This window comes from Malus sylvestris, chromosome 5 (genome assembly GCF_916048215.2).
Source record: "Malus sylvestris chromosome 5, drMalSylv7.2, whole genome shotgun sequence".
In the NCBI taxonomy this organism is placed as follows: domain Eukaryota; kingdom Viridiplantae; phylum Streptophyta; class Magnoliopsida; order Rosales; family Rosaceae; genus Malus; species Malus sylvestris.
Window position 1 is genome coordinate 20,139,116 of NC_062264.1, and position 20,291 is coordinate 20,159,406.

Here is a 20,291-nt window from a genome sequence, read left to right on the forward strand (position 1 = left end):
GTAAGGTCCATTGGTGTCTCCGTCAAGAAAAATGAGCAAGTCCTCCTCCAAGCCTAAGCATAAAAGCAAGAGCAAGAGCAAAAGCACAACCAGCAGCAAGGGCCCTCCACTTTTCTCCGACTTCGGTCACAAAGCTAAAGGTTTTCTCTCTAATTCTTGTCCAGATTTCTGTGTTTTTCGTTTCTTCCATCGCAAAAAGCCTGTTCGAGGATTCTCCTACAACTTACCTCTCTTGGGTTCCGGCAGACTTGCTTACAGCGGGATATTCCAAGGGCCAGAGGTTCAGTTTCTCATCCCACATTGATGGCGGAGTGGTATGTTCTTCTTATATTGGCACCCCCTCTAAAACCTTGGACAGAAAGTTGAGAGTATTTTCGGGTTTGTATTCAGAACCTTACATGTTCAACCTCCGCGAAGATTGGAGGACGATCAAGTGCAGCTGTTGCAGGATCGTACACATACAAGAATGCCACCTTCAACTGCCGAATTGATACGGATTCAAAAGTGGGTTTGGTTCTTTTATGTAGTTTTACTGTTCCCTATTAAGTTTGAGCTCTGCTGTTTTTGGTTCGGATCAAGCGTTTCTTTATGTCCCCCTTGTTATGACAGGTTACTGGAACATTAGGTACGAAGTTTCCGTCATGCACAAAGACTTCAGCTTCATTCAGCTTGCCGGAGTACAAGTCTAGCAAGGTACTGGTCTCATTGTCTGACGATCTTTTTGTTTGGAAATACTCCTTGAACTGGTGTTCTTGTTACGAAATCTGCCATAGAAAAAATAACAACAAAATAAAAGAAATTTCTGTTGCCGAAATTGCTCACCCTTTCGATGCTGCATGCTGATCACATCTAATTCAAACTATAAATCAACTCACTCGTCTTGGTTTCACAGCTCCGGTTTCAAACACGCCAAGAATATGGTGCCGCAGCTGTGTCTGTTTCTCTGTGCCAGTCCCCTGCAATCAACCTTTCAGCAACCGTCGGTAGTGCAAGCTTTGTCATCGGTATGGAGGCAGAATACAAGACCGCTTCCAGCACTTTCTCCAAATGTAATGCAGGCATTAGCATGAAGAGTCTCAATTCTGATGCTTCAATAATTCTGCAAGTCTTTTCATTTCAATCTATATAGCCGACCCCACTTAGTGGGAAAAGGCTTTGTTGTTGTTGTTGTTGTTGTTTTCATTTCAATCTACAAACCCTATAACTATGAAGGCGGATAAAGCGTCTGATTAAAAATAAATTTATCAACAAATTTTGTAGAGGCCAAAATGCAGATTTGAGTTTCTAATATGCTATCTTTGTGATATGTTTAGGGGAAACAAGGGTGGCTTGGTAACAGCATCGTACGTTCATTATCTTGATCAAGAAAAGAAGAATGCAGCAGTGGTGGAGTTCACTCAGAACCTCTCAACAAAGAGAAGCACCTTGACAGTTGGAGGATCGTGCATGGTTGATCATCAAACAGTGGTGAAAGCTAGACTCGATGGTAGCGGAGATGTTAAGACTCTCCTGCAGTACAGTATTAGACCCAAGTCGCGCTTGTCTATCTCCGGCGAGTTCAACACCAAGGCACTTGACAGGATTCCTAAAATTGGACTGGCACTTTCTCTTGCCCCTTAAACAATTTCGCAATATTCATATGCAACTGATGCAATTATTAGATAGATGTTTCTACTGATATAAGTTTTTCTAGATCTGTATGATTCTATCAGTTTAGAAAGCTGCCGGTTCAACAGGTCTAGTGCTAGTGTTTCAAAGCAATCTGCATCTGAAATTCGAAATCATTTCAGCGACAACCGAAGGATTTTACTTATATGATCTAGTTGCACACTGGCTGGGAATTCCCAAAAAATAAATCTTGACACACTTACAAATCAACTCCAAACTAGTATTGCATCTCCCACTGATTTTATCTAATGGCTTGGAACTTCTTGTTCCCGTCTACTCAGTAGTTTATGGAGCAGCATCCACTTTTTGTTTTTCGCTCTATCCAGTTTAACCTGCGCCATAGAAGTTCTCCGTCGCTTGAGAGCAGACTTGAACGCAGAGGGATGTTCAGCAAAAGCATGAAAATCTTCCGCTTGAGAGCAGACTTGAACGCAGAGGGATGTTCAATAAAATCGATGTGTATGGAGAACATTTCTATTTCAGTACTACAGCCATCACATTCAGCAGTCTGCAAATGTATTAGTAACAACAGGTTGTGCGGTCCAATGGTCACTTTGGAGATTTGAACCTGGTGCACCATTTGATCAGTAGCGCTTCAACACTGGCATCCATTCGTGTCCCGATTCCTCCCCAGGCCAGCATATGGGCGAAGTCTCCAAATGTCGAACCAGTCACTTCATGTACAGCCTTGAATCCGATTCTTGAATAGAACCGCACAAGCTGAACAAAAAAATTAGATGCTTCACCATTTTGCTATATGTGTTATGAGAGTATAAAACGGAAAGGGAAATATGCACAAACAGAACCTTTTACAAACCGTCAATAAGAAATAGAGCTTCTTCACTACGTCAACTGTAAACAGAAAATAAAAGGACGAACCTTGTGGTGGTAAATATCGGAGTCATTGATAGCCAGCAGCTCAGCCGTTCCGCAACCGCAATCGTATCCATACCGAACGGCAACAGCTCCAAGAAACAAACCGATCCCAAATATCGACTTCTCCATCCCCAGAGTCTCTCTCTTGAGTCTGATGGACTCCAAGTGAAGGATCCTCCCTTTCAGCCAGACCCTTATGAGCCCCTCGGCCTTTCCGAGCTCTTTCTTCGTCCCCAAGCTTCTGGCCGTGATTCTGAAAAAGGGTCCCACAGTTTGGAGCTGCAGGTCCAGCTTCTGGGATTTTGATGAGTCCAGTATCTCAGCCATGGTTGGCATTGTGGGTCCGGTGCCGGCCTCTCTACTTTTCTTGGTAAGGGTAGTGGGGGTGAGTAATGAAGAAACAATTCGGGTTCTGGTTCGGATTAAAACGCTTATGGTGCGGCGAAAATGAACAGTTGGATTTGGCATGGAGAGGTTGGAAGTTGAAATCATTGATACGGATGATAGTTCCATATTTTTCTGATTTAATTTTTGGGATTAGGGTTTTGGGGTTTTCTTTTACAGAAATGTTTGTGAAGTGATTCAAAAGTATGAAGAATTGGATTCTTTCAGTTTCATATCTCAAAGCTTGGAGACACTGGCTACCGTGATGGAGTTTGGTTTTAGATAAGCTACACGTGGCTACACCACCACCATCATGTGTCCTATCTTGAGCAGGTGCTTATAATCTTTTTTTTTTTTTATAGTTATTCATATCAAGGGAAGGAGAGGGAATATTCCACCTTATTTACTGAAACATTAGACCACATGCAGCAAAAGTCTTTATAATCTTATTTCAAAGAGAGAGTTTAATGAAGTTTCTTTCATGTGGCTCTAGAGTTTAGGGAAGGGGGGGGGGGTGCAAAACGCCTTAAAATTGACATTTTACATTTCTTGTTTGCTGAAAAGCTCTTTAATACAAGATATAAAAATATTTATCTCCGTCGAAAAATGTAAATACACATCTTTAGAAGGTGAGTACGTGATTTATGGAGGGAAACTTAAATGAAATCCTAAACTTACATCATTATCGGAGTAAGAATTGATACAAACTTCTATTCATGAGATTTGAATGGAAAACCCTTAGAGGCTTTTTTTTGTGTATTTTTTTTAACAAATAATGTTATTTACATTAAGGAGAGGAGGCTAAGCCTCACCTGGATTAGTAATAATGTGGTTTAGATTCGCAATGGACTACACTAAGGGAGTGTGATGGTTGGCTAAGCTCACGATGAGAACGGAAGTAACGTGCAAAGTTCTGTAGGAAGCTTGTGGATTTACAAATAAGGAACACAAGGAACTTTTCTTGACGGATCCATTTAGAACCCAAATTTTTACAGATTGCACATTCTGTGATTGCATTCACATAAATAGTCTGGTGGATACCGGGTTCAAAACTTTCTCATCTCCTAAATTATCGTAATAGTTTCGAACCCTTTCCCCCTTCTTAATTAATCTACATAATAGGCTGATATTTACCAAATAAATGAAACACAGGGACATGTAGAGATATACAGACAATAACAAATAAAGTATAATCTTAGAAGTTCTGGTTGCTCCCAACGAAAAATGAATCGATAGCTATATGTTTGCCTTCTTTCTGGGACAGCTTCGGCCTTTTGTCTTTCCTTTGGCTTGTACGATGATCCTTCTCGACATTTCTGACAAGGTTTCTAACCAAAAATATTAGGTAAAACTAACTTATCAAGAGAAGAAAAAACGGATTACGGAGAGAGGAAAGTTGGAAACTCAACGTATAAGGTCGTTGTCGATAAAATAAAATAAATTATTTCGATGGCAAGCATAGACAAGATCTATGGACGAAAACAAACTTTTTACTAGATTAAAGATGCAAACCATGTTCTCTTGTAATCAGGCGAGTGCGGATTATCAGTAACAATGTCAACCGCTTAACATCATACTTCAACTCAAAATTGTACATTTAGAGAAGATTCGTAGCTGATGGGTATGAGCAAATAATATGAGCAAATGAAAGTGTAACTGTTTGGATCAAAACTTGAACTTTGGGCTCAAGAAAAGAGCTGGCCCAAAAGAAGGCCTGAAAGAAAGAGTTGGCCAAGGCCCAGCCGAAACCCAGAAAAGCAGAAAAGGCCTTTTCTGACTTGGTGCAGCTCATGAAGACCACTTGCTCACCTACCCAAAGGCCAAGTGGTATAGACTGATCAGCTACACAACCCATAAAGTACTTTATGGTGGCAGTACATGTAAAATAGCTGATAAGTCATCACCCTTCAAACCGCATTCGGGCAAGGTTGCTGCTACAGCCGAGTTGTCTATATAAGAAGAAAGAGAAACCAGGAATAAGGACACTCAATCAAACAAACAAATGCAAGCACAAACTCTGCTCAAAGCCAGATTTGCCTTCAAAACGAAGCTGTAGTCAGCCCAAGCCTTCATCCCTTTCGGGACAAGCCTTCATCCCTCGCGGGATAAACCTTCACTCAAACCTTTGTAATAGCTCTGCTATCCTGTTCAACCTTGCTGTAGTATCGATTCATCTTTTGTAATCTCTCTCTATCTCCCTCTCTCTCTCTAAAGCTTTCAGACCCTTGATAAACTACAAAGATAGGAACTTGCAAGACGATCAGCCTTACCCGACAAGGTTAAACCTTGCCCGACCTTCTTTGTTTTTGTCTTTTCATTCATTAGCCTAGCAATATGTTGTATACTTCCAGTTGTATTCAAGTTATTTCTAGCAAGATGACTATTAAAAGGCTTTCTCAGTATTTGGATCCGATTTGAATACATCTTCAGTGTTCAAACCAGATCCAAGTCCTAAGCCCTCGGGCATGCAAATCTGATCAGTTAAAAGTCCTTGGCCTCAAGGCATAAAAAAGAACCTTATGTGGACTTAACCCATCCACGACAGTCCTTGATAAACGAGAAGTCTGAAGTTACTTGGGGCGTAAGTAATCGACCTACCTCTTAGTTTTATTTCTATTATATTATGATTATCATAGAACGCTTAAGCATGGAATGGATTCTGATAGGAAGCCTCAAGGCCTACACCTAAGGCCCTACGAAGGCACTTATTTGGATTCATTCTGTTCTGCGATCTAGAACGTTTGAGTATAAGAACGAATTCTAATGGGAAGCCTCAAGGCCTACATCTAAGGCCCCATAAAGGCACATATTTGGGTTCATTCTACCTATCGGACTCGGGTAATCAGAAGTATAATAGTTATAAGATTCCTACAATCACGAGAACAAATATGATATGTTCGAGCACTGGTTTAGTTACTGATAGGAAGCCTCAAGGCCTACACCTAAGGCCCCACAAAGGCACCTGTTATAACTAACACAATTTCGCGGGTATATACATATATACAACTAAAACTCGACATCCATTTTACATCTGCCATGCTGAAGATGGCAGTGGCACGCCTTAGCACCTAAAAGTTAATCTTGATTGTGAGCCTCAAGGCCTACACCTAAGGCCCCACAAAGGCACCTCTCAAAGTTAACTCTGTCATTCTCTTTCAGCCTTGCACGACGAGCCTTGCCTGAAGAGTCTTGCCCGACGAGACTTGCCCGACAAAGCCCGACAGTGAAGCAGAAGCCCGACAGCAGCCCTCAACCGGCGCCAACCTCCCGGGGAGCTGTGTGCTCGTCGGCCAGGAAACATCCCCGATGGAAATTCTTGACGCGAAATAGTTTTGGCACGCCCGGTGGGATCCCCTTTTTGATCAGAAGATATATGACAAAAATGCCAGAAGATTTGCAAACCACATTGTTGCAAATGTTGCAAAGATTAGAGAAAGCCTCCACCAGCCAGCCAGGAGAGGTGATGGTGGACAATCATGCAATTCCCTTCTCAGAAGCCCCTATAAATATGATCAATATGGCATGGGCTGAGAAGGGGAAAGAAAAAATTACGAGGGAAGTAGAAGAAAGAAGAAAGTAAACAAGGGGGCAAAGAGTTGCCCGAAGTCAATTCAAACAGTACCAAAAGCAGAGCAGGAAGCAAAACACATGTTCATTCCAATAAGAAAAGAGTTACAAATCATCCTATTCTAAAAAATTTACATCTTCACATAGGGTGATTATTCGAGAATGATATGTTTGCATAATGGCAAATATCCTACTGGGTTCGGCCAAAACAGTATGGCTATTTACAAGTTGAGACCTGGCATGCTCTAACTCCAAGTTTGATTTCTCTACTCCCTCGATTTGGTTCTCAAGGGTATCCAGAAGAGTTGCTTGTTCTGCTTTAAGAGCAACCAGTTGTTCCTCCAGCTTTTGAATCTCAGAAGTAACAACTCTGACCCTTTCTTTTGTCTGCAAGCTTTCTTCCATCAACCGATCAACTTGAGCGGATGTGCTTGACTCTTTCTCCATAAAGCACCTTGCCCGATTAGCTTGTCTGTCCGCTCTCTGGTATTGCTCCCTAAGAGCCCTCAAATTCTCAAAGAAAGAGAGAAAGGAATCATGATGGGGTTTTGATAGCTGACCAGTTTTGAAAGACTCAATTATGACCTTTTCTTGGTCACAAAGAGCCTTGAGGCTGAATGAAGTGGTGAAATCCTTCCTTGCCCATTCTTGGAAGACTCGTTGTTGCTCTGAAGAAACGGAGGTTGCTGAAGAATGTCTTGAAGATTTCAACCTTGTCTCAAGTCGCCCGAGTGCTTCAAAAAGTTTGGGCAACTTAGCAGGGTTTGAGGATGGGAAAGGAGGAGGATCCTGCACTGCAGCTCCCTCTAATGGAGCAATGCCCACTGGGGGGCAATTTCTGTCTGCCCGATCTGCTCAATTCCAGAAGGGGGAATCTCAGTACCTTCAGAAGATAAATAAGGACGAGAGCGCTTTGATTTACAGACCAAATGAGGGGGGGAAGTTTCTTTTGGAACTTGCTGCAAAAAGCCAAAAGACCAGGTCAAGACAATCTGAATACAGTTTGAGGCAAAAAGAGGCTTTGGAGAGAAGAAATGTACCTGACTCAGCCCTGGGGTTTCACCAGGAAGAGTACTAACCCCTTGTTGGGGGGAAGATTCTTCACCACCAGCAGGAGAGGAAAGAGCTGCACCTGAACCTGTACCAGTGCCCTAGAGATATCCAAAGACAGCAGTGATTGTTAGTAAATAGATCGTAAGAGGGAACCAAGAAGAAAATACTCTCATACCTGAGTTTGGTCTTGAGGAGGAGAAGAAGGTTCATCAATATCAACTGTCGGGCAAGCAAATGCCCGCGAGATTGCTACCTCTGAGGTTACAGGAATCTCAGGAACTATGGGTTCATTATCTGATACCACTGATGGAGAGGGTGGCTCATATACCGGAGAAGGATGCAGAAAACGTGAGTGAGAGTTAATTTGGAAGTAATGTACATGATTTCAATGTGGAAATAGTGGCTTACCAAGTTACTGTCCTTATCCACGAAGTGCAACATAACTCCTGTAGATGGATCAAATTGAGAGGAAGGAGTTGCATCCAGAGCAATAGAAGAAATCACAGACTTCAGAGGAGGGCCATGACTAGGCAAGGAGGCAGATGCCCCAGCCTAAATGCAAATAAGAAGAAAAGGAAAGATTCAGGCATTAGGTCTAGAAATTGGAGAGTTATCCAAGAGTTAGAAAGGAAGAAAAAGCACCTCTGAAGGGTTAACCTAGGAAGGAGAGAGACTTGTCTCTTGGGCAAGTTATGGAGAGGCCTAGGGCGGAAAAAGCTTTTCCTTTCTTGCGGCCTGATTCAAAATAATCAGATTTAGAGTTCTGTGAAAGCAAGAAGGGGTGTACAAAAAAAAAAATATATAAATCATACCTCGAGTTCTTTGAGGGCAGTATTTTGCAGTTCTTCAGCCTTTTTTAGCATAGCAGCTCTTAATGGTTCCTCTTTAGAAGCAATAATTGGTCTTTTAGATGCTTGAGGTCCTGTTTTTCGAGAAAAACAAGAAACAATTAGATAAAGGAGAAAGGTAGCAGTTTGATAAAGAAAAACAGAAACTTACTTGAAGATTGTTGCTTCTTTCTGCCTGCCTCAGGGACTGGAGCAGATGGGGCTGATAACTTAGGAGGAGCAATAGTTCTTGCTCTCTTACTCTTTCTAGTAAGAGTTGGTCGTTTGGTTTTGGGTAAAAGTGCAGGATCAGGATCTAAAGTCTTAATCACAGCCGCTTTCTTTCGCTTGGGTGCTTTAATAATTACCTCGGGTGTTTCTTCAGCTCCTGAATCCCCAAAGGATTCTGAAACATCCACACCTTCCCCAGCTTCTCGTCTTTCAGCCTCTGCGGCAGCTCCATGGAGAACTGCAGCATCAGCTGAGTCATCCTTGGACTCAATGGCTTCTGATTCAACATCCACTGGGGCTGCAGGGTCAAGCAAAAATAAGGATAGAAGGACTTCATAAGGGAAACAGAATCGGATTAAAAGAGAAGTACCTATCAGAAGTGACCGATTCTTCTCTTGGATCATCTCCTTCCAATTTTCAAGCTCGCCCGAGCCGGGGTATGACTTAAGAGAAAGTTGGTTGAAAAGGCGATCATGAGTCTCTTTCAAATCTCCTCCATATTTCTTGGTCCATTTGTCTTCCCACCAAGAAGAGAAGAGCGAAGTACATTCAAAGTTGAGAACGATGGACTTTCGGGCCGCTTGACTCATTACGTCAAGACTGTGTCGGGCAGCTCGGAATATCACCTCAGGTGGAGTTGGTAACCGGAATGAAGTGCCACAATGGATAAAGTCGAAGAACGGGATAGGAATGGCCTGCCTAAATCCTAACTGCCTGCTGCAAAAGTTAGGATGGTACACTTCCAAACCTCGGTCATATCTATTATCCCGAACTCCCCAGGCCATGTCTCTCGGTTGAATGCAGCTAATGAATTTCTCCCTGCAAAAAGGGGTAGCATCTTCGCCAGGGGCATCTTGAAAGACTTGGTCAGAAAACCAAGGATATCTCCTCAAGACCGATGCACCCCATTCTAAATTTGATCGAGTCCTACAAACTCTGAAGAAGTAAAAGCAGGCAAAGGTGGAATGATCTATAGGGGCAGCTTCAGCCAGGATTCGGGCAGGGGCCACACCCTCCGGGAACTCCAAATTAGCAGCCCGAAACTCTGGAAAGTACCATTGAAGCCAGGTTTGTATCATCCAGATAGGCCCATTCAGGTTGGTCTTAAATGGCTCGCCTTGAGTCAAATGGCTCACCTTGAGTCTTTTGGTTCGGTTCGGTTTTAGTGATCTAGAAACCGAACCAAACCGAACCGAACCGAATTAATTAAATTAATTTTTTCATTTAATTATTTGTTTTGGGTATTATTTTCTAAACCCAATTTTTAAGTTAAAATGTGCTAAACCCAATGTGTTGCCAAACTTTAAAGCTCAAAATATTAAAAAAAGGCCTATAAAAACTCTAAACCCTAACCTATTATTTCTCCCCCATATAAGGTTCCGAAACCAAACCTCCTCCTGAAGTACCTACATCTATCTCCATAGCACTGTCTACTTCTGCCCCAACTTCCTTTTCCAAATCTACTCTCATATAACATGTAACAGAATCCATAAACATTTATTTCGGGTAGATTACTTGGGTAATTTGTGATGGAAAAGAATCCAACACACACTAAATAAATCCACCCACGCATTACTTTTACTAATCAAGTTGTCAACATGCAGTTACAAGCAAACAACCCTGATCTTTGAACAACATCATACAATTTAACTTTTCTAAGTCATTTGTACGATTTTTGTGTTGTGAGATTGTTAGTTTGGACTTTGGAAGACTTGATTGATGATTTTAGTTCAACTTTAAATGTTTATTTTCATTGTCTTTGATTCTAGTTAGAATGTTTATGTTATGATTGTGTTGGATATGTTAAAATTTAAAATTTCAATGTTTTTCATTTTTTGAAAAAATAAAAAACAAAAAACCGAAACCGAACCGAAAAAAAATTAAACCGAACCGAACCGAGCCGAAATTTCGGTTTGGTTTCGATTTTGGCAAAAAACCGAACCGATTTAAACCGAACCCACCCCTAGCGGCCATGGTGTGTCAGCCAACTGAGGAACAACCTTAATATGGTGGCTCTATTGCTGGTCGCTCTTACAAACCACGAAACAGAGCGATGACGCATGCCAATCTGATGAATAACTACTTCGACCCCAACTCGGTGTACATAGAAGAAGATTTCAGACGTCGCTTCTGGATGGGGAGTCATGTCTTCGAGCGTTTACCTTGTGATGTCCAGCAGGTTAATCCGTACTTTCGACAGAAGCGGAACAGAGCAGGCCGCCCTAGTTTCTCACTTCATCAAAAGGTTACTGTTGCACTCCGAATGATGGCCTATGGCTCCCCAACTGATTCGATTGATGAAACTCATGGTATGTCTAAGTCTACATGCCTTGATATTCTTCAAGAATTTTGTGACACAATTGTTCAGCTTTACAAAGACGAGTACCTCCGCGAGCCAAATCAAGAAAATCTGAATCGGCTCCTTCGCAAAGCTGAAGACCGTGGGTTTCCGGGCATGATAGGGTCATTAGACTGCATGCATTGGGATTGGAAGAACTGTCCCACCGAATGGCAATGAGGCTTTAGCGGAAGGTTGAGAAAGTCAATTGTTGTGTTATAGGCGGTTGCCTCATATGACACATGGATCTGTCATGCTTTCTTTGGAGTCCCTGGATCCCAAAATGACATTGCAGTTCTTGGGTGTTCATCCCTTTTCAATAACTTGACGAAAGGAAAAGCACCTCAACTTGACTACTACATCAACGACCGTCAATACCATATGGGGTATTACTTGGCAGATGGCATCTACCCAAAATGGGCAACACTTGTTCAAGCAATTCCAAACCCTAGGAATGTTGCGGAAAAGTTGTTTACCTTACACCAAGAGGCATATTGGAAGGATGTTGAGAGAGCTTTTGGTATTCTACAAGCACGGTGGAAGATCATCAGCGAACCAGCAAGAGGGTGGAGTCGAGAAAATTTGGACTCTATCATGATGTCTTGCATCATATTACACAATATGATAGTGAAGGATGAGCAAGATGGGTATATTGATGGAGAGTCCGATGATGACCAAGAAGATCCAAATAGGTCAAGAAGGGCTCGTGCAAAAATATATGATGAGCCTAATTTGCCTTTCAATCTAAGAACTGGTAGTATCTCTATAGATGAGTACATGAGGCGCTATAGAATGATACGTTCTCGTGCCATAAACAAGTACCTACAATAAGATCTTGTTGCACATCTTTGGGCCCAAAGAAGCATGGAGTAGGCATTTACATTTTATGTTTTTAAATGTTTTTAAAAATGTTGTTTAAGTTTCATGTTGTATAATTTTTATGTTGGTTAATGTTATTTAATGTTGTTTCATATTGTTTAATGTTGTTTCATGTTATTTAATTTAATTTAGGCTTTTTATATTAGCACTCCACAAAATGTTGAATGCACCCCATATTAAAATTTAATATTAAATGACTTATTTACTCCACTATGCAATGACAATTTTGACCTTATTAGGTTTTAAAAAAAAAAATTATAAATACACTCCAAATCACTTTTAGCGTATTATTTATTTTCTCAACTATCAAAACCCTCTCATCTTCTATTGTTGAATAAAACTCTAACTAATAAAACTACAAACGTGTTGATTGAGAAAAATTGTTTTTGACGAATGGAATACAAAATTGATTTTTCTGAAGCTTTACATGAGATAAGACTTCACATTTTTCATTGTTTTAGTGATTTCGATGACATCAATAATTATTTAATCTTGCGTTTGCTGCATTATTTAAACTTCTATATTCATATTCATCTTTTAGGGTTCATATTAATCTTGCATACCCAGTAACATGAGTCGTATTAGTGCTAGAGTCATATACTACTTTTACAAATTGAGGATAGCCATTCTCCACATGAACTTGTACTCTCAATCTTTAGCCGTTTGATTGACGTACGTTTCTCATTGTGAGTTTTTCTTTCTTTTTTCTTATTCTTTTCTTGTCACTAGGAGATGATCAGTGGAAAATGAGGAGAGACATGGCCTATATTTAAAGAAATCTGAGACCGATTCAGTTTTGATTTATTAATTAACTTCTACACCTGGATCATTAGCAGAGAAAGGGTCTTTATTTATTTTGTTCAAGACTAAGTCTAAAGACTTGTGAAATATATATAGAAGCATTATTTGTTAGCAGTAACGAGAGAGTCTTTTTTTTTTTTTTTTTTTTAATTTTTTTTACTCGGAAAGACTCAGCACCACGAGTCATTTTTAAGGCTTTTTAGAAGTTGAATAAGATGATTTCAAACTATACTAAGATGATTTCAAATCATCATTTTGAAATCATTCGGTAAACTAAATGCTCAGATGATTTGAAATATTTCGACAAATTAAACGTTCAAATGGTTAGATTCAATTCCTAAAAATTAAAAATGAGTGTTATAAGATTTGAGAAATGTGGGGTGTAAAGAAAATGTGGGGTGTATGTACAAAATATAAGATGTATATTGAGAATGTGGGGTGTGGGTATTATGGGAAAGTATGTGGGGTGTATTAAGATAATTTTTAAGTGAAAAAGCAAATATGGGGTGTATTAAGTATGTGGGGTTTATTCAACAATTTGTGGGGTGTTAATATAATAAGCCTTAAATTAATGTTGTATAATGGCTTAGGAAGTTATAGAAAAAAAAAATAGAATTTAAAAAAAATATGAAACAAATTTTGTGAAATAGAAGTTATAGGAAAAAAATGGAATTTAAAAAAAATATATGAAACAAATATTATAGATGAAGGAAATATTGGAAAATATATTGAAGGAAATATTGAGAAATATATTGAAGGAAATATTGAAAAATATTGAAGAAGGAAATATTGCAAATGAAGTGAAGAATTGAAAGAACTTCACCATATTTATAGAAGAAAAGAAATGTTTAAATTAAAAATAAAAAAAAATAACCCAACGGCTAGCTGACTCAGCTAGCCGTTATATTAAAAAAAAATTCAAACTATTAGTGTCAGTTATAACCGACACTAATAGTAAATAATAAAAAAAAATTTGCCTATGAATACCTATTACTGTCGATTATAACCGACCGTATTAAAAAATCCTTCTTTAATGCTGTCGGTTATAACCGACAATAATGTGAAAATTATAAAAAAAAATAGCCAGCCCTTTGGCCTTTTGGCCCTTTGAAATTCCGTGGGGCCCTCCCAAATTCCCGAGCCCTCTGGCCTAGCCCTCGGTTGGAGACGGTTTTAAGGCTATTTTCGACCATCTGGACCTATGGACTATTCGGTTGGAGATGACCTTAGGGAGTAGAAAAAGGTTGATGTGCCTTGGGCCCATATATGTTTATTTAAAAATACAAAGAACAAGGCCCAAGAAAAAGGCTGCCCAAACTGAGAAATTCATGAACCTTTTATAATCTTTTAGTCCCTTGTACTATAGTTTAGTAATTTTATTTTTTTATTATTTGTAAATGAGAAATTTTAATTACTAATTATATGAATAGTGAATTCAATAATAATTATTTCTCATCCTTTAGTGACACACCCTGACCGAGATCGAGGCATACTGACCATCACGTGAAGGTGACGTAGCCATGTGCACAGTGCGGAAGCAATAATATTATAAGGAAATACAAATAAATAAAAACCCTTTCATAAGAGTACTAGCTAAGATAAGTGCTAGTATATGTGTGAATACACAAATCAGAACATAAGTAGCCTAAGTTCAGTCCAGAAAACATGTACTAATTAAATGACACCCAAAGATGTCTTACAATGATATAAACTATCAGAACTACCGTTGACTCCTCAATGCCACCAACAAACACTTCTACCTAGAACCTGGAGGGGCGCAAAACAGAAAGTGTGAATGGGCAAAAACAAAGCTTTTCAAAACCATTTAATTTATCAAATGCTCTAACCCCTCATCGTAAAACATGTATAATTTCCCAGAAATAGAATATAAATATATATATATATATATATATATATATATATATATTTCAAATTATGCTTCACATATCCATATTCATAAGTATGCCAAGCCAAATATAGAATAGAATAAGCAACTCAGGTGAAAATAAGCTCATGGAAATGACATATTAGCCGGAACCTCTGCAGTGGTTTGTACGGCTGAATTCATAGCTCATCAATCAATCTAGTCGGAGTCACCGCAAGTGACCTATACGGCATCACGCCTGCACACGAGTCGAAACCACTATAGTTGTCTGTACGACAAGACTGGGTGTAATATAGTTATGCTTAATGCTACGCTCTTATGATATATGTGCGATAAATCGCTAGTCACCTACGAGTCGGAACCACTGTAGTGGTCTGTACGACAAGACTGTACACCTAAATTGGATCCAATGTGAGTATATGGTGCGGGAGGTGACATTAATAACATGCATGTGTCATCCCGTGGCAAAATCACAAACACTGGGGTGCATGTTTATGAGCTTAATATTTCTCAGTTAATCACAACCATTAAATTCACAACCACTAATCATAAACTCACCTGGAACTTACTTGAGCATCTACAACACCAAATCACATTTATGCATACAATTCTAACTCATGGTTTAAGCATAATTCAATAGGCATGGCATTTTCAAAGCATACTTTCATTTAAACACATTTTCTGGAAAATATATCAAGTATATAAATATATACTGAAAACCAAAAGCCCACTCATTGGTATGTCGAAGGGTCGTAGCCTCCGAGTCGTCCTTGACTGCGCTCGTCCTCTGGATAGGTCTCACCTATATGCGAAATAACTGAATAAACGTTATTTAAAGCACATAGACAAAACTAGTTAATAACTTCTCAAACATTGCTTAAATGGGATATTTGAATATACCACCGTGATCTACAAAACTTCACGAACATCCCCATATTTTTAGAAAAATTTTCCGACCACTCACGCACCGGCCAAGGCACTGCTAGACATGCTCCCACGCGCGGCCAACCCTGACGGAATCCTTAACCGCCGTTAGAGAATATTCCGCTAAAAATTAGAATATTTCGTTAAAACTAACCTGACGCCGTTAGCTGTCGTTAGGAATATTCCGTCAACGTTGACAGAATATTCTCCTTTCTTCTCCGGCGAATCGCCGGTCGACGTCGTCGTTGCCGAAAACTAGAAAATTTTCATATTGTCATATCTTATTCATTTCTCAACCAAAATCCATGAAATTTGTACCAAATTGAAGCTCTCGACTAGTAGAACAAGATCTTACCTTTCAAAAGTCCTAAAACCGACGGGAACTCGCCGGAAAATCCCTCGATAATCCAACTAAACCTGCAACTTGTCGAAATTGGGCTTCCCGACGTCCAAAACACTTTGTTTTTCTTCTCTGAGCTTCGTGAAGACATTCTAAAGCTTCCTTTGACTTTAAAACCTTCTAAAAACTCCACATTTACGAGTGCATGAACAGTACCTCAAATATGGGTTCTCGGGTTTTCGAAGCTTTTACGTCAAACCAAAGGTCTAGATGAGTTCGTGACGATGAGATGAAGATGATGATGCTAACCACGAGCTCGATCCGTGCGTGAAATGGAAGGTTCAAGGGTTGTCCGTACAACTTCTACGGAATTTGCAGAAAAATAGAGAGAGAGGGTCAACAGGATTGGGCGTGTGTGGTCCAGTTTGGGTCACCAATCAAAACAAAAGAAAACTTAGTCCTAATTGGGTCCAAACAATTAGTAAAGAACTTAATTGGTCCAAAACCTAACTTAAACCACAAAACCACACAAAGCGTCCAAGGGTGCTTTAGTCATTTCCAAGCCATCGATAATATTATTTTGGGACGGGCTCTGACATTTAGTGTAAATATATCATTGTATAAAAAAGAAAATTAAATCAATGGCATTATATGTTACATGTGAGTGTAGTCATATTCTGGATTCGTGCTCATCTTTAAATGAATGAAGAGAGAAGTGACTCAAGCTCGTAACATCTCTAACATTAAAAATTAACGTTTGACTCAAATATGGTGAGTGAAATATATAGTTATGATCCTAAGTGATACTCAAATACCACATTTATTGAGTAATTTATGAATTTTGGCATTGTGAAGATGCAATACCGTTTCAGGCATTCGATTGGTATCGAAAGGATGTGAGTGGAGTACCCTTCCTCTTATTGGCATTAGGGTTTACATTTTCTTGCGCCACTGGCATTACACGATGTAATTGCTATATGTTCTTTTCATTCGCCTTCTAATGAGTTGGTGGTTATCTTGTTGATGTTGTTCATATTCTTAAATTTGGTCTAGAGTTTAAGGTTTATTAGCGTACAAATCTCTAAGGTGTAGAAACTCTTCTCTAGAGTGTTCTTAATTCAATTTCTATAGTTGCCCATGAAATACTAATGAAAAAAAAATCATAAAAAAGGTTTCTCTCCTTCGTGAGAGGTTTTCTCTCCTTTACTGTGAGAGTTTCTTATCACCTGTGTGTGGTAGTTTCCAACTCAACCATCCCTTCTCTGCCGTCGGCTCTAGCTCTGGCCCGGGTCGATGGCTATCGGTTTCCCCTGCTTTCTTTTCCTCTTCTGGTCAATTTTCCTGGGTATTTTCCACTGATCGTCTTCGATCTTTCCCTTCTCCCATCTTCCACCTCCATGGTTTTCTTCCTTCCTCTTCCTTCCCGTCAAATTTGGCTCTGGTTTTCTTCAACCCCATATTTTTTTCGAATCTGTAACCACACTCTTTTGACGCGTTTCGACACGTTTCGAGTCGATTTCCAGCCAAACCACGGCTAGTTAGCCATTGAAAAAGGTACAATTATCTTCTTCTCGTTGAGAAAGTATGATTTTCGTTATGAATCACTTGATTTCGTTGAGTATTGAAGAAGTTATGAACGTTTAAAGTTTACCCAGTTTTCTGCGAGTTTCCGGCAAGTTTTCCACTTTTCCCTCGGACCAGTCAACTTTGAGGTTATTTTCTGACCATCTCTGGCAATCATTGGGCTTCCAAATAAATATAATCTTATCCTACACTTTCCTATCTTCATTTTGATATATTATGGGTCGAATTTGGTTAAGAAACGATTGAGTTACGAAGCTTTGAAAATTGCCCAAACTTCTGGCCAAAAGCTTTAGCGGAAGGACCAAAATCATGGATAGTGGACAATCTCAGGGACTACTTCTATTGATTTTAAATCTTAGGGACCAAACTTATGGATGATACAAATCTCAGGGACCATTTTGAATAAAAAGCTTTTGTAAATGCCATTTGTCAATCAAAATTAATGAATACCAATTTGTTTGATTTGAATCTAATTTTCAAAAGTTAATAAGATCTCTTCAGTATTAAACCCTGTAGGGAATTTTACAAGTAAATTGAGATATTATTTCAAGAAGAAGTGCGTAGATAATTGGGCTGAGACGTGGTATTTAGTTTTCTTTAAGGAGATTCAAGTCCACTGCATTTTGAAAAAAGTTTACAAACCGATGCTACAATATATCTCTTAACTTGTCATCTCCAGGATACAATAGCCTAACTGAATCGTCGTGTGACTCAAACATATATGCACAAAAAAAGAAAAAAAGAAGAAGAATCCAAAGCTCCATCAAAAGAACACTCTTCTTTGGCCAGCAAGTAAAAGACGGAAAAGATGGAGGAATGAAGAATAATATTTTTTTTAGAGAAAATGTTGGTGGGATGATGAACAAAAAGATGATGCAAAAAATCCTACTAATTATAGGTTTATTGTCACCCCTAATGAATAGGGTAATAAACTTATAATTAACAACAAAAAGAGTTACAATAGATGAAAGGTTAACAGACTCCACTTAATTCCCCACTAATAACAAATAATGACAAACAAACTTAATTTCCCACTAGCAACCAATTAATAATAATATAATTTATTTATTTAATATTAAAAATGCACCAACATTCCCCCACTCATTTTTAATATTAATTGAGGAGAAAAGAAGAAAAATTATTTGCCAAAGACGAATCATTATGCATCATGAAGGTGTGACTCTGCATTGAACCTCCATTATTGAAACGATAACTCCTACTCCAGAGTTGATAGTGGTCTCAGACTTGAACTACAACTGCTCAAGGGAAAATAAGAATTACTACTCACACACAATAATTCAGGTGTTAATTTGAGCATTAATAGCTAGCACATTTTGGCCTTGTGCTAATCCCGGTTTTCATGAGTGTATTTGAAAACAAGCCCAAATGTCATAGAAAGCGGCCCCACTCTCGCACTCATATAGGTAAAATATGTAAAGGATGCTCTTGTAATATAACATTCCACTCAAAACGAGCTACATATTTTATTAAGAGTTTAAATAAACTTAACTCCAAAATACATTACAGGATAAATGCACTTACACCATAGGAATGAGTAAAAATAATAGTGCATCTCTTACGACCATCATGTGATTCATTTTTCTCATTGAAACCAGTTCTTAGGATCTCTAAATTACTGGGTTGGTTGTGCTCGTACATGGCTCATGATTTTACGGGCTCTAATCCCATTTTCTCTGATGTACTCCAGACCCTTTCTCTTGCCAAGGTCTTGGTTAACGGATCTACAAGATTATCAGCAAATGATGAAAAGTTCTAAGTGTTTTATTCTAACAAGCTTAATGACTTGAATGAAATAAACTTAGTAGTATATTCCTAAAGCATCTAAGTCATTCTAGGAATATAAAGGTACATTCTACCTCGCATCCAGCTTTTCATTTATGCATCCGAAACTCCGATTAGGAGTTTACAATATGGTTCGGAAATCCGAAAAGTCAAACCGTTGAAAGACAAGCGAGCAAGACTAGCCAGATTGGGCTAGCTTCAGATCAACAAGAAGTTCAAAGGTCATTTCGTTACGCATTTTGAAAAGGTTAACTAGGTTGAATCACTCATCGTATGTTGGTAACTATCTATCTTTAAAGAGGAGCGCATTTCTCATAAGCATAGTTAGGGGCAATTATGGGACCATGATTTTCTGAGCCCATGATTGATAGCAAGAATGACCAGAATACTCGAAGACCATGGAGCGTAGTCCGGCAAGCTAGGCTTAAGCTTATTAAAGATATCACTTGTCTCCCAAATAAGGAAACCATAATTAAAGTTAAATTATGATATCTTAGAGACTAGGCAACATAATCAAGATTCTAGGAGGCTGGGTATCTTATATTAGATTTCCTCTAGATAGTCTCTCAATTAGATGAATATTACTTTCCTTACAAAGAGTTTCAAGATCCCTATAAATACACTAGCCTGGGTATTTATCAAGGGGACTATCTATCTATCTCTCTCTCTAATTTTTCCTTAAGCGTAATATTCTCTACAGTACATATATTCCTTCTATGCCTAACAGAGTTCCTCACGCCGCCATAGGCTATTCATCAAGAATGGTTTACTCCGTTCTTCTTTAAAACTACACCCGTATTTTGATTCTCCTTCCTAGAGATATGTAGGCATTCTTAATCGGATTCAACCACACCCCCAATAACCTCATTCTCCCCCCATCAGAGATCGTGGGCTAGCCCAATGATCATTCTCCATAATCCGAGATTTCATCTTCGATGCGTGTTTCAAGAGCAGGACACCAAGGCGGTGCCTCGGGGCTCATGTCAACAACTTTTGTTGCCTAGATCAATGCCTCTTTGAAGTTGTAAGCAGCTTCCTCCAGATCTTTTACCCTTGCCTGTATGTCGGCAAGTCTTGCAAGTCTATCTTAAGTAGAGGGTTAAATAAATTAGGAGTGCAAGTTTGATTCAA

General features: G+C 39.1%; 2 protein-coding genes and 1 pseudogene across 2 annotated transcripts; 1 reads left to right on the plus strand and 2 right to left on the minus strand.

The window, feature by feature from the left end:
- On the plus strand, window positions 1–1,620 carry LOC126622617 (mitochondrial outer membrane protein porin 2-like). Its single transcript, XM_050291387.1, has 6 exons — window positions 1–140; window positions 247–314; window positions 391–504; window positions 610–693; window positions 893–1,101; window positions 1,314–1,620. The coding sequence occupies exons 1-6, from the start codon at window positions 32–34 to the stop codon at window positions 1,618–1,620; spliced, it is 891 nt and encodes a 296-aa protein (XP_050147344.1). The 5' UTR covers window positions 1–31.
- A 164-nt stretch (window positions 1,621–1,784) lies between these two features.
- LOC126621875 (uncharacterized) lies at window positions 1,785–3,200 on the minus strand. Its single transcript, XM_050290490.1, has 2 exons — window positions 2,548–3,200; window positions 1,785–2,388 (listed from the first exon to the last, which is right to left on the minus strand). Exons 1-2 carry the CDS (start codon window positions 3,055–3,057, stop codon window positions 2,218–2,220), a joined length of 681 nt encoding a protein of 226 aa, XP_050146447.1. The 5' UTR covers window positions 3,058–3,200; the 3' UTR covers window positions 1,785–2,217.
- A 3,959-nt stretch (window positions 3,201–7,159) lies between these two features.
- On the minus strand, window positions 7,160–8,411 carry LOC126621876 (uncharacterized; annotated as a pseudogene).
- Between the last annotated feature and the right edge of the window lie 11,880 nt (window positions 8,412–20,291).